The 14,690-nt window shown below is 43.2% G+C and overlaps 2 protein-coding genes across 4 annotated transcripts in view; both read right to left on the reverse strand.

Moving 5' to 3' along the window:
* Positions 1–7,899, reverse strand: part of LOC143142632 (B-cell CLL/lymphoma 9 protein-like) — a 50,119-nt gene extending 42,220 nt beyond the window's left edge. For all 3 annotated transcript variants that reach the window (XM_076303660.1, XM_076303658.1, XM_076303659.1), the window contains exon 1: positions 7,467–7,899. The gene's annotated coding sequence lies outside the window, so the exon portion shown is untranslated. The remainder of the gene's footprint in view (positions 1–7,466) is intronic.
* A 2,603-nt stretch (positions 7,900–10,502) lies between these two features.
* On the reverse strand, positions 10,503–12,111 carry LOC143141834 (cystatin-like). Its single transcript, XM_076302539.1, has 3 exons — positions 11,908–12,111; positions 10,913–11,014; positions 10,503–10,673 (listed from the first exon to the last, which is right to left on the reverse strand). Exons 1-3 carry the CDS (start codon positions 12,109–12,111, stop codon positions 10,584–10,586), a joined length of 396 nt encoding a protein of 131 aa, XP_076158654.1. The 3' UTR covers positions 10,503–10,583.
* Between the last annotated feature and the right edge of the window lie 2,579 nt (positions 12,112–14,690).

Consider the following 14,690-nt stretch of genomic DNA (forward strand, 5'->3'; position numbering starts at 1 on the left):
AGGTGTTTTCATCACAATATCTCTGGCTGACAAGGTCAAAACTGCACGAAATTAAAAGTGTAGGATCATTATGACACCCTCCGAATGCATGCCAAGTTTTGTGTACTTTCGTTCATGGGGGGCCTTACAATAAAATAATTTATGTGTACATTTAGTGACGTACACCAACAAGGATTCCCGGGACACTGAAAGACCGGGATACACAAAACTTGGTGGGCATGTACCCCCACATGGATAGCATGGAACCGTCATTTTTCGTTTTGATCTGTAGCCCCCCCGCTGGACTGGACCCCCCGAAAGGAGGGTAGGGCAGACACAGTTCTCTGAAACTGTAGGGCCTAGGATGACCATTTTTTTTCGTATGTTTGCCTCCAGGGGTCATGTTAACCCTATTTCATACGTATGACACATATTCACACAGTAGACATATGTACGCTTGCATGCACAGGCACATACGCAGGCACACACACAAGCACGCACACACACACACACACTCACACACACACACACACCCACACACATAACATAAACATAACACAAACAATCAAGAATTTCTCAGAATTATGAACAGGCAAGATGGAGGTGGGGTTGTATAAAATTAATTTTACATGTGAAATCTATGAACTAATAATGTTTTGGTACTTGTTGTCTAGCAGATACCAGTGAGAATTGAGTGTGGATAATGCAATTTAGTGAGACAGTTAGAATCATATAGGCCTTTCAGCGTGATTTCTTTTTGTGGAAAAAATGTGCTGGACTGGGCGGCGGTAATATTTTGTACCGCTCTGCGGTACATCTAGTTATAAGATGATTTCATTTTTTTTCCTAAGCTACAGTACGGACCCTCTGTCTATCAGTTTACCTGTTTGTCTGTCCTCATAATACCCCTTGACTGCCTCTCTCTGGTCTGTCTACCTCTGTCAGCCAGTCTGTCTACCTGTCTGTAAAGGTGACCCCACACCAAGCCAATGGTCAGACATCTGATAATGTCTGGCTGGTGTCTGTATCAGTGTCTGTATGTTCTCAGCACCATCAGCTCTGACGGACCTCCATCAGCTTGTTCCTGGCCTATTCAACATGTTGAATTGGCACCAGAGCCATTGGGAAAAGGTTCTCTCTGATTGGTTGTTCAGCTTGCCTACTTGTTGTTGCTAAGAAGCATGGTGATCACCAGATTTTCCTACTAGGAGATACAATCCTGGTAGTTAGCGTTTTGCCTCTGGATGACTGAATCTAATAACACTGTTTCACCTTTTGTCTCCTCCGCTTCTTGCCTTCTTACACAACCAAATGACCCAGGACTGACAATACCAGTGCCATTCGAAACTCATTAGCATTAGCATTAGCAACATGTTTGATGAGAAGTAGATTGAGCATGGTGAGCAATTAGCAGTACTAGCACTGCTTTCTCTACGTTAGGTAAAGTTCTTTATAGATCAGTGATCTACATTGACATTTCTCACAATTATGCGCCGCAGGAGTTAACTGATGTCATTGTTAGGCTATTGTTCTTTTGCGCACGCGGGTCAGTTCGAAACCGCAAACAGTTCACACTGGAATCTGATATAGGCCACATTTTTAAAAGGTAATGTGAACAGCCAAACCAAAAAAGTTGGATCTGAGCAAAATATCTGAATTGAGCATTAAGACTTGCAGTGTGAACGGGGTCTATATTCTGTTGATCTGCACCCGTATTTCCGCACATTGAGATAGCAGGCAGAATGAAGGCAACACAAGATGACTAAGTTAGTCAGTCAGCACCGTTGCTAGTGCTTTGCAGTATGCCCAGTGTGCGGTCAGAATTAGTTCCTCTGTCTGTCACGCTAGCAGATGGACATTCATGGGCATTCTCAAAGCATCTCTTCATCAGACAGACTGGCAGCCACTTCCTGTTAGCCTCCATCTGAGTAGGCATGCCGGCACAGATCCTCCTGCCAGCCAATCAGATCTCTACCTGCTCTGGCGTGCATCCTGAGTGGTGCATTATGGGATGGCCGCGCTCCACCCTGCTGCCCTCTGCCTCAGTAGTGTGGTGATGTCATCTGATGGAGGTGGCCAGACCTGTGAATCTGTCATGCTGCTATTTGTTCAGTGTATCATCCTCTCTCTCTCTCTCTCTCTCTCTCTCTCTCTCTCTCTCTCTCTCATCATAGTCTATTTCTGTCCCTTACCCACCAGCCCTTCTCACTCTGTTTCTTGCTCTTTTTCTCCCTTTGTTTTGCCTTGCAACTCACTCCCTCTGTTTTTTATCTCTCCTCCTTCATTCAGCCACACTCCTCCTCTCTCTCTTTCTCTCCTTCACATCTATGTCTCCATACCACTCTTCCTCTCTCTCTCCCTCTATATCCCTCTCTTGCTGGTTGTGATACACAGTATGATGGACACCTCCAAATGAACACCAAATGGTTTCCAGCGGCGGCACACACAGCCTGGGTGAAAGCCATTCTGCCTTTCAGAAAGTTATTAGTGCACAAAATGAGCCGGATTAAGGGAAGGCACTGCATTCCAAATGAGTCACTAGTCTGTGCCGAAATGTAGGTTTGGGTCCTGTGTGTGTGTGTGTGTGAGTGTGTGTGTGTGTGTGTGTGAGTGTGTGTGTGTGTGTGTGTGTGTGTGTGTGTTTGAGTGAGAGAGAAAGAGAGCAAGAATAGGAGAGAAAGAGAGAGACAGAGAGAGAGAGGTTGGGGATGAACGAGAGCGCAAAAGAGATTTGTCTCTTGGATCAAGGAGAGATAATGAAACAATTAGAACTGTCCAATATCCACATCCTGGCATTAACTAAACTGTCATGAAACAGCACACCCACACACACCCACACCCCCCCCCCCCCAAACACACACAAACACACACACACACACATGGAGCCACCACCACATCTTTGCATTAACTGAACTGTCATCAGAAAGTAAATGTGTTTTGTGTTTGCTCTGGGTTATTAAGTGTCGGTCTAATGCAGGCATCAGTTATGCATTGGATATTTGACAACTGTGAAGAATAAACCCATTTCCTCCCCCCGAGCTTCTCTCCCCAGGCACGTCTCAAGTCCCCACACCATCAAATGCTTCCCGTTCTTAACGGAGGGGGGTCTCTAAGGGCCCCATCCCGCCATTTTGTTTCTTCGTACCTCAGCTTCCATCTGTCTATGGTCTTCATCACCACATTCTGAAAAACTAAACAACTCTGTTTACGACAGGAGAGAGCCGGCAGAGATGAGGTTCTATACAACGGGCGGCATGACATTGTAGATCTATTCTCACAATCTCTCATTTAAAAGCTCACTGTGAAGTGTGAATTTCTCAAAGGTCCTTTTGAAGAGTTTTATATCATATTCATATAATTTTGATAACATGTTAGTTTCTTTCTTTCGCTTTTTAATATATTTTTTCTGCGAGTCTTCATAGTCTTCTATCATTTATCATGCCTAATTCTACAGTCTTTTCAATTCTCTATACAGTTTCTTCAGCAAATGAGATGTAAATATTTACACAACTTTATTCACAACATTACAATAGCACACTCAGGGCCAGATGTACGTACATTTGCGAACGTAGCGTTATCAGCGTCATGGACACACAGCAGATTGCGAACGCTGTCAGACCCAAGTTTCCGTCGTATTTATCAATTGTTCAATCCTTAGTGTAAACTGCGCCTTTCTCTGCCTTTCTCCGCCCACAAACGCAATTTACGAACGTCCACAACTGAATGGCAGCGCCTACATACAAGCGCAGTTGAATGAAGTTAACTGATGACAACATTAAAAAGAATCAAATGTTTAGCGATCATGAAATAATACCATACATGATAAGATGTAAACAAGCAGGGAGATAATGAAGATCAGTAGTTCTACTCAAACTACTTGTGCACGTAGGCTATGGAAGATTGGTCAAATCTAGCAAGAAAGGTTAAGTGAATGACGTGAAAGTAAGACATTCGAAATACCAACGAAAGTTAAGGTTGCTTTTGGTAGTACAAATACTTTCACCACAAAAACTGGTGCTCTAAATAGCGATTCTGTTGTCTTTGAAAGGTTCTCTTATTGACGCATTGAACTGCAATTTGGATGAACACCTGCTTTTACAAGGCGGAAGTATTTAGGCGCAGAATAGACGTGCGCTTTCAGGAGCAGTCTTTGTACATACCGCGGAATACATAATTAGGCGCTCTTTACTCTTCCCCTCCCATCTTTTTACGCTAAACTCCCACTATCCCCTGGATCCTCCCTTGAATGCATATGCATGACATGACAAACGCAATCTGCCACTTTCAGCTCCCGCGACAGGCAGTTTGCGCTTTTACATCATTGCGGCCTGTTTATACATACCTCGCAATGATTTTACACGCACATTGCGAAACAAATACGCCTGAAGTGGGCGCAAAAGCGTTAGTACATCTGGCCCTCAGTGTTGCTTCCACAGCTGAGCTTAGAACAGAGCCTCATCAACCACATAAACATTAAAACTATTACATTGTTTGTACAGCAACATTATAAACTAGTGTAGATTACCTTTAAAAAAACAGCTGGAGGAACACCTTCCTCACACTTGACAGGAGTGCAAAACACTGTGCAATATAGTGTCACCATCAGCTCTGAAGAGTAGCCTATGTAGAGCCAGAGGTGCCAAGATATTGCAAAATGGCATCCACATGAACACTGGTTTAAACACTACACAACATGACAACACTGTCTAATGTCTGCAGAATACAGTTCAAACAATCACTGCATCAGTGAATATATGCAGAACCTTGTGCGTTGTGTTTTAGGGACATACTAGCTGAAGTTCGCATACAAAAATACACTTCTGGATAAAGCACATCTCAGTGAAGGGAAAAAGGTTTAGCTTCCTGAATCACAGGTTTGGAGAAATTCTTAAAAAGAACCTGATAGTTTCAGGGAGAGATCATTGTCCCAGTTTCGTGAGAAAACTGACAAATGCTGCACCATGCTCATACAGTTAAAAACTGTATCATCAGATAATCATTAAGAAGTCCTGCCTGTTGTCATGGATATAAACGTCTCTACATGCATCAAATTCATATGTTAATACCACAATAATCACAGTGTGCAATCACAGTAATTACAGTGCATAACCATGACAGATATCTGTTAAGCATGATTACAGAAGGTTCAAACAGATCTCAAGTGTAATGGTCCTGCCAGGAGGTCCGATAAGGAGTCCAGTTTATCAGCACCTTGTGTGACCTTAGTGACAGTGGCCCTGGCGCTTGTCTCCAGAGGAAAATAAATGGTCCAGGCTGCACAGTGTGTGTGCGCGGTAAGGAACAGCATAACCTAAAACATCTCTCAAGCTATCTGACCTCACCTCTGCTGGCTCAATCGGACAGTAACGCCGAAGGGGTCATTCAAGGATGACCCACTAGAACCTTACCTAAGGAAATACTATGCAGTGACTTGGCCTCTACACTGATGGGCAAGACTGCTGTCTGGACCTCACAGAGAAACCCAATATGGGCAACAGGGTTTGGTGTAGTCACTGGCAGAACAAAGGGAAACAGCCCCTGCATACTATCACATCAAAAACACACACAAACACACTCTCATAACCACTGTTAGGGCTGACGTGTTAAAGGCACTTTCTGAAGAAAGGAGTAAGGTTATGTTATGTTATGTTGATATGTTGATATACACTATATATATATATACCCCCCCACACACACACAATAGAATTGCTAAATTTTTCACTAGACGTTTGGGTTTGAAAAAAAAGTTGCCAAAGTTGCAAGTGGAAACTTTTAGGAAACCAAAGCTAGAGAAACATTACAGTTTCAGTAACTTTCCACAATGACTGATAATATCAGAAAGTGTGTTCCTAATGAAGCTAATCTTCTAACGACAGAATAACAAAATAACATTCCCAGCAATACACCCAACGCCACTGTCTAAAATGAAGAACCAAACAGCAACATATATGTACAAATATGCAACACGTCAACTGATAAAAACCCAGTAATGCAACAGACAGTTACAGAAATACATCCCATGAAAAAACAGAACCATGTCACATACTGCACAGGCCAAACACATCCCACACCTCAATATCACATACTGCACAGGCCAAACACATCCCATGTCTCAATATCACATACTACACAGACCAAACACATCCCACATCTCAATATCACACACTGCACAGACCAGACCCAAACACATCCCACGCCTCAATGTCTGTCAGAACCAAGATCAGTTGCAAATGAGGAGAGGGACAAATCCAGCTTATGGAGGAAGAGAGAGAGAGAGAGAAGAGGAGGAGGAGGAGGAGGAGGAGGAGGAGAGGGCTGAATGGAATAGATGGGGAAAAGGGGATCATCTGTATTGTGGAGGGCAGAGAGGGATGATCTGAGGTTTAGGACAGAGAGAGGGGGACAGAGTGAATAATCAATCTCACACGCAGACACACACACACACACACACACACACACCGAGAGATACACACCACATCATACACAACACATACACACCAGCAGCCAAGCCAGGGGGACAAGGGGAGAAATGAGATGCCAGAGTAATTACAGTCAAGTCACTGGTGAAACTGGAGGTAGTGTGTTCTGTGTGTGTGTGTGTGTGTGTGTGTGTGTGTGTGTGTGTGTGTGTGTGTGTGTGTGTGTGTAGCTGAACGGACAGCCCCTCTGCAAGGTAACATTCCAACCTCCAAATCATTGCCATCCTATTGCCACACATACATAGTTGCAGAGCTGATGTAAAGACTCAACGCACGCACACACACACACACGCACATGCACACACACACACACACACACACACGCACACACAGACAAACACACATACACACAGAGGGAAGGACAGGAGCCCAGCTGCTTCAGTCCTGAGAGCTGAACACACACACTGAGCAGAGTCCATGAGTGACTGCATTTGACTTTGAGAGGCAAAAGACCCCAAAAGCCTGGACATTTAAACACCTTTCCTCCAGCGTGTTCTTCACTGATGCTCACAACATTACACACACACACACACATACACACACACACACACACACACACACACACACATACACACACACCCCCACACACACACACACACATACACACGGACTGGCGTGCATCTAATAAACCATCCACACTCCTCAGAGTAAAACCGTAAGTGTGTTTGTGTGTGAAAATGATTATGGATTATGTGTGTTTCTGTGCCTGCATGTGTGTGTGTGTGTGTGTGTGTGTTTGAGCATGGTGCTACTGTTTGAATGCCAAGTAACCAGGAATAACATTCATGCAAAGCATCATGATTTCACCTATTAACAGATGGCCAACTACATTTCCCCCTTCTCCAAATACAGATTAAACACACACAAACACACCAGCAGCAGCTTTACATTTTTCAAATAAACACACATACACACACACACACGCACAGACACACATTCTGTCTGAGACTCCATCCACGTCCGGCAGTGCATAGCAGAAGACAAGCAAAGAATAGCGTCCACACTCACCCTCTCTCTCTCTCAGGCTACGTAGCCGCAGCCTGCTCCTCTGCTCTCCTCTCCTCTCGTCTTCCTCCCTCCACACACACAGACACAACACCACTACTGGACGGCTTTGCTTTTCATCGTTTTGTTCTCTCCCCCCCTTTTCTCTCTTTTGGGGTTTCCACTCCCTTTCGCTTTGTCCTCCTCCTGTGGCTGAGAGAGCGAGTGAGTGAGCGAGAGAGGGGGAAAGAGTGAAAGAGAGAGAGAGAGAGAGAGAAAGAGAAGAGCACACATCCACACACAAAGAGCTGTTCTTTCGCTGCGCTGCTGCTCCCCGTAGCATCCAGACAGCAGGACAACATCAAAGCGGCTCGGGGGGAACACTTGAGGGGCCCATTGTCTCGGCTCGCCTCCGTTTTTTTTCTTACGGGCTCACCCCCGCCGCACGCCTGCAATGGTACGGTCCAGGCATTCACGCCAAGCAGCTTTCACACATGCAGGGGTGGCTTGTCTCAAGCAATTGCTGACAAGCCACAAACAAGGCAGCCACCCCCTCCCCTCTCTTTCGTACACTCACACGCGCGCACACACACACACACACACACACACACACACACACACACACACACACACACACACACACACACACACACACACACACACACACACACACACACACTATGCCACCCGCCCTGAGACCCTCCACCACCATCCAGCTCCTCCCATGTCTTCTTTCCTCCCTCTCTCTCCCTCTCTCTCTCTCCTTTCCCTCCTTCCCCCTCCCTCTCTTCCTCCCTCCCTTACTGCCTTTCCCCTCCTCTCTCTCACTTTCACTGAGTATCAGCCTCCCAAAGGCTGATGTGCTGGTACACATACACACACACACACGCACACACACATAAACAGATGCACACACATGCACACACACACGCATACACACACAGATGCATACACATACAGACTCAAACACACATTGTCAAGAACATTATAGACACTCATTATCATAAAAACACATATTATGCACACATGCACAGACACACACACACACACACACACAGTGGGGATGCTTGGGGGTCACGGTGGCTCTCACACTGTGCAGGCAGCTTAGAGGTCTCATTGAAAAGCAGAGAGTGAAGGACAGAGTGTGATGGAGGTTGGGGCATCCGCTCTCATGTCACACACACACACACACATACATATACACAACACGCACACACACAAAAAACGAAGGCAATGGGTGGGGGCATGGGTTTAGGTGGGGGAGTAGGGAAAGGGGGAGGTGTTAGTCAATAAGCCTCAAAACTGAAGAGATAAAAGTTCCGTTTGAGTGTGTGATCCACTCTCTCTCCACACTCACACACACGGACACACACACACACACACACACACACACACACACACACAATTAAAGCCATGGAAACAAACATACAAGTAACATACAAATACTCAATAACATGCATTTTTACACCATTTAAAAAGATACATTCACAATTAACATCCATTAGTCTCTTTCACACACACACACACACACACACACACATTATACCATGAGGACTGTTTGAGGAGCAAACGAGTGTCAGTGCAGCAGGGTGAATGTGTTTGTGAATGAATGAACAAGGAAGAAAAATAGCATGAGGGTGTGAATGAGTGACTGACTGACAGAGAGAAAACTACCCACATACAAGCTATCTCTCTCTCTCACTCTGTCACACACACACACACAATGTAATCGATCCACACAAAGGGTTAATATTCAACCACTGCACTGGAGAGTGGGGCTGGGATGTGTGTGTGTGTGCGTGTGCGTGTGTTGGAGGTGGGGGTTGGGACGGGCCAGCAGACAGGACTGGAGGGGTAAGGAGTGAGGGGGTGTGGGCGGGATCTGCGGAGCTCCACTGGGGATTGGTGGAGCACTTGATGGCTGAGACTGAGCTGAACTATCCGGCCGAAGAACAGAGGGGAGTTTGAGGGAGACTGGTCTTCAGCTACAAAACCCCCTCCCCTCTCCTCTCACCCCCCCACCCACACCCACCACCACCTCCTCCCCCAACACTGAAGCTGTAAAATGGGCTCATTTTCACACCAATAAACAGCAGCAGAGTGTGATGTCTCAGTGTCCTTTTACTATTATATGATAACATTTTATCTGACGTAATAAATGAGCATATGTGTGTAAGATATAGGGGTGGGAGAGGGTGCTAAGGGGAAGCTGTGGCGACGGTATGGGATAAGGCGCCGCTGTGTCTCATATGACACCTTTATGGGTTTACAGGAAGAGCAATACATTATCTCGTCCTCAGCAGAGTGTTAAACAATGGGCCCTCAGTCAGTGGGAGTTGAACCTTGAGCCCAGTACTTCTACGCATGTGTGCTCCTGCCTGCCTGGGACAGGTCCTGGCTTCACCTGCTCTGGCTCTTTGCCCAACCAGGCGTCTGGAGAATGTTGCGTGAGAGTAAGCACCGGGCTGACTAACATCGGAACTGACCAGGAGAGATGAGCACAACTGTTCAGTGTCCACTCACAGTCGTTCCCCAGCGGAGATGAGGGAAGCCTCTCTCCTCGCAAACAAAAGGTTGATACCCGATTTGCTTGTGGGATCCCCAAACAGAAAGGTCTCACAACAGCAAGGAAACATGGGGTGTGCTAATGTTAAATTCATCTCTAAATGTTGTCTTACTTGGCCGTGGATAGTCTAAGTAGGCTGACGTCAAGCCAAACACTTCTGTAACACCGTACTGCCATCTAGTGTTCTTTCTTTGTGACTGCATACAGGATGTATGTTTCAATGATCTGTGGTATGGTGAAGTTCTGTCACAGTAATGAGTGATATGTGTACTGTATATTGGTATGGCCAACAGGGAGGGTGGATAGGAGTGAAAGTGAGCTGCATGTTCTGAATGACAAAAAGCTCATTCCAAATGATATAATATCATTGGACTATTCGTGTAAGGTCTTTCTTTGAGAACTGAGGAGATACTTCACTGACAACAAAATGTATTTGATTCTCATTATGTTCTCCCCATGCTAAATCATTAATCACAAGGAATACTGCTTTTTTATTCTTTATTGTCATTTATAACACATTAACACATGTCATGTAAAGGGACGTAGTCATGGGGTCTCTGGAGAAGCTCTGCAGTTTAAAACTGAGACTCGCTGCATGAGCTCCTGATAAGAATACGTTGCCTCTTCCATGGAGCAGTTATAACCACAAACTTACAGTATAGAATCTACAAAAATGACAGAGAATATGAGAGAAAGAGAGTGAGAGTTCACTATGTATGTAATGTTCACTATGTATGTCTATTGTTCAAGGATAAATGACTGACATTGTTTGATAAAAAAAAAATATTTGAAGAACAAAAATGCCTTAGTTTTGATCAATGTGTAAGGAATTGATATTGCTTTGGCAAATCAACAGCAGACCGGTGGCCGTGAAGGCCCCAGTGCCAGATGTATAACTGGTTACCTGTCCATCTGCTGAGCCAGGGGCGCAGGAGTCCACTCCCTCAGCGCCACATGGGGTCTTCTTCACCTCCACATCGATGTCATACTGACCAGCACCAATGTTCTGTGTGAAACATTATTACTCTGTCAGATTCAACGTGTATGTGGGTGTGTGGTGTGTGTGTGAGAGAAAGAATAAAGCATTTTAAATAAGTCTTTTTTATTTTCTAGACTTATGTGATGTTTCTCTATTTTTTAAAAAGCTAGCACTGAAGCTGTTTCTACCCTTGCAAATTTCACATGGATACAGTGTGGCGATTAAGGTTTTTGTGTAAATATGTGTGTGTGTGTGTGCCTGGAGGGTAGAGATCTTATATGTTTGTATGTTCTTATATAACTTACATTACAGGCACCAATACATCTTAGCTGCATTTTTGGGGGAAACACCCTTAAGCAAACCCTATCAAAATATCATAAATGTCTAAATCTAAATACATTTGTAGGGAGACTGCAGAGATTTTTTTCTCAGACAGCAACACTATAATGATTAATCTGTGTTACACCCACAAGCAAAACAGAACTGTTTGTATATGAACTTGGGCTGGTTCACTCTTGGCTCACTATTAAGCAAATACATTGTGAAATAAATCCAAGATAAACAAATAAAGCCCTTGCATTGACCACTGACAGCAAGGGACTTTTAGCACAGACATTACAGCCATTTAGGAATGTGAAAACATAACATTATCACATTAACATATAATACTCATTCCTGAACATGAATATCATGACAGAAACAGCTGAGATGAACAACCACATGAAACATAATTATGAATCATCTGGATAAAGTAAAAACACAAACACATTAAACCAATGAAATGCAGAAAGACTGACACACATCTGACAGAGGCGAACTACAGAATAGACCATGAACACAGACATTGAGACTAAATACCCCTGCATGAACACAGACATTGAGACTGCTTAAATACACCTGACGTCAAGAGAACTTCTCACCTCTTTGGTGACAGAAACCACCTTGTGGATGCTGTAGTGGTGGGCATGGTCACGGAAACTGAGTGATTCAAGGCCGAATGAGGCACAAGCCTGGACCTCAGGGTCATCAGGATCCACGTCCACGATCTCGCCCACAGGGGATGCCACCGACATGGCGACCAAGGTTAGAGCTGCTGCACAAAGTAACCTCCAGGACCAGGTCATCTTGTGGCAGGTGGCTATCAGACTGGTAAGTGGGACTGATAAATGCAAGGACAAGCAGCATACAAGGTGACTACGTTAGGAGCAGACAAACACACAGACACAGGTGCACACACACAGACACAGATTGGCTTGCCACTGCAAACAGCACCTTTTTTGGTATCACCGGTGATTCACAAGAGTTGTTGTTTGTTCTTGGTCTGAAAAAGCGGTCAACTGAATTACAGTGCATGAAAATGCACTGTACTGTTCTTCCTAGGCTTCTTCTTATTATTACAGCGCACTTCAGCTATGTATTTTTCAACTTTTATACTTTTTAAACTATTAATTAAAAACCACTAAAATTTCCCCATTGACTTAACATTAGATTATGACATCACAATAGAGCAATTAGAATCCTATGCCAGGTGTTCAGGCCACCTGGATCACCATATATGGCTCTGGCCAGGCCACCTGGATCAACTGAGTTTCTCAGGCTTTATGACATCATAGCAATTAGAATATTGTGCCAGGTGGCCAGGCCACCTAGATCAACTGTCAGTTTCTCAGGCTTTAAGCATACAGTCTCATTCTATGCTATTAGCCTGAGAAACTGTTCAGTCATTCCAACTATATTAAACCTCATCTACCTAGTTCAGTCATTCCAACTACATTAAACCTCATCTACCTAGCAAATAATTAAACCTTTTAAACTATCCACCTATTTAACTGTTCAGTCATTCCAACTATATTAAACCTCATCTACCTAGTTCAGTCATTCCAACTATATTAAACATCATCTACCTAGCAAATAATTTAACCTTTTAAACCATCCACCTATTTAACTGTTCAGTCATTCCAACTATATTAAACCTCGTCTACCTAGTTCAGTCATTCCAACTATATTAAACATCATCTACCTAGCAAATAATTTAAACTTTTAAACCATTCACCTATTTTAACAGTTCAGTCATTCCAACTATATTAAACCTCATCTATAGCAAATAATTTAACCTTTTAAACCATCGACCTATTTAACTGTTCAGTCATTCCAACTATATTAAACCTCGTCTACCTAGTTCAGTCATTCCAACTACATTAAACCTCATCTACCTAGTAAATAATTTAACCTTTTAAACCATCCACCTATTTAACTGTTCAGTCATTCCAACTATATTAAACCTCATCTATCTAGCAAATAATTTAACCTTTTCAAAATAAAAGTCCTCACTAGCTAGTTAGCATCATTAGCATTGTTAGCATTTTAACAAAACTGCTAAAAATGACTAGCTAAGTTAGCTAAGTCACATGGTTAGCATAGTTAGCATGTTAGTGCTAGAAAACATGAGCTAAGTCAAAATAATTAGCACAACTGCTAGCAAACATTAGAGTCATTTCAACTGTCAGTTATCGTCAACGATCTACCTATACAGAGCCTTTAAACTTTTTGTCTACCAACACGCATTAAACTATCAGTATGTCAACAACCTTTAAACTATCTACATATAACTTCTAAACTTTCAACATTCATTACACTATCTGTCTATTAAACTATCTGTCTATTAACAACTGTTAAACTATCAACATTCAACTTTTAAACTGTCTACGTCTAAACTATCAACTTTTTATTAAGCTATGCTATATCTGCCCTAGCTTCAGTTTCATGCACTCGTAATTCCCTGGAATTACATTCTCTAGTTACAGTGCATGAAAATGCACTGTACTGTTCTTCCTAGGCTTCTTCTTCTTCTTCTTCTTCTTCTTCTTCTTCTTCTAACGCAGTTAATGCAGCTTCAACCGTTTAATGTAGAAACTTAATTCAAACTATGTTACGTAGGTCTTACTTATGACATGTGGGCTTTGTATTTTTCATCTTTGTAACTTTTATACTTTTTAAACTATTAATCAACATAGACTTAACATGGGCTGATGACATCACAATGGACTAATTAACTTGATTTGCACCTGTATCATCTTCCAGCTGCTCATCTAGACCCCATCAAAGAATCAGTTCAACTGATTGCACCTGTATCAACTGCTTTCTACTGAACTAGACCAACTCTCTCTGTGTCTCTACATTCTACAAGGATATAAGACACATTTCATCCAACTTTCTATCCATTCATCCTCTTCAAACCATTCACTCATCCACCCATTGAACTATTCATCAACATCCATTAAACAATCTGCCTATCAACATCCATTCAATTTTCTGTCTATCAACATCCATTACACTATCTACATTTAACTTTTAAACTATATACTCTGTCTCAGGCTTTAAGCATACAATATGGCTCTATTAAGACTGCCGTTAAGCAATTAGAATCCTAGGCCAGGTGGCCAGGCCACCAGCATCAACTGCCAGTCTCAGGCTTTAAGCATACAAACTGGCCCTATTAAGACTACACATTCTGTTCAACTGCTTCCTCTGCCAAAAACTGTTTCAAAATAAAAGTCCTCACTACAATATTTTACTGTTAAACAATTTAACCCTTTAAACTACTGAACTTTTTAACTGTTCAGCCATTGTAACTGTTACTTGTCATCAACTATGACTCCTACCCACTGTAGCTAGTTAGCATGGTTAGCATGCTAGCATGTTA

The sequence above is a fragment of the Alosa pseudoharengus genome, unplaced genomic scaffold (assembly GCF_046254945.1).
Source record: "Alosa pseudoharengus isolate Yale_2024_CS ecotype anadromous, Long Island Sound unplaced genomic scaffold, YU_APseudo_1.1 YU_APseudo_1.1_scf_24, whole genome shotgun sequence".
Taxonomy (NCBI): Eukaryota; Metazoa; Chordata; class Actinopteri; order Clupeiformes; family Clupeidae; genus Alosa; species Alosa pseudoharengus.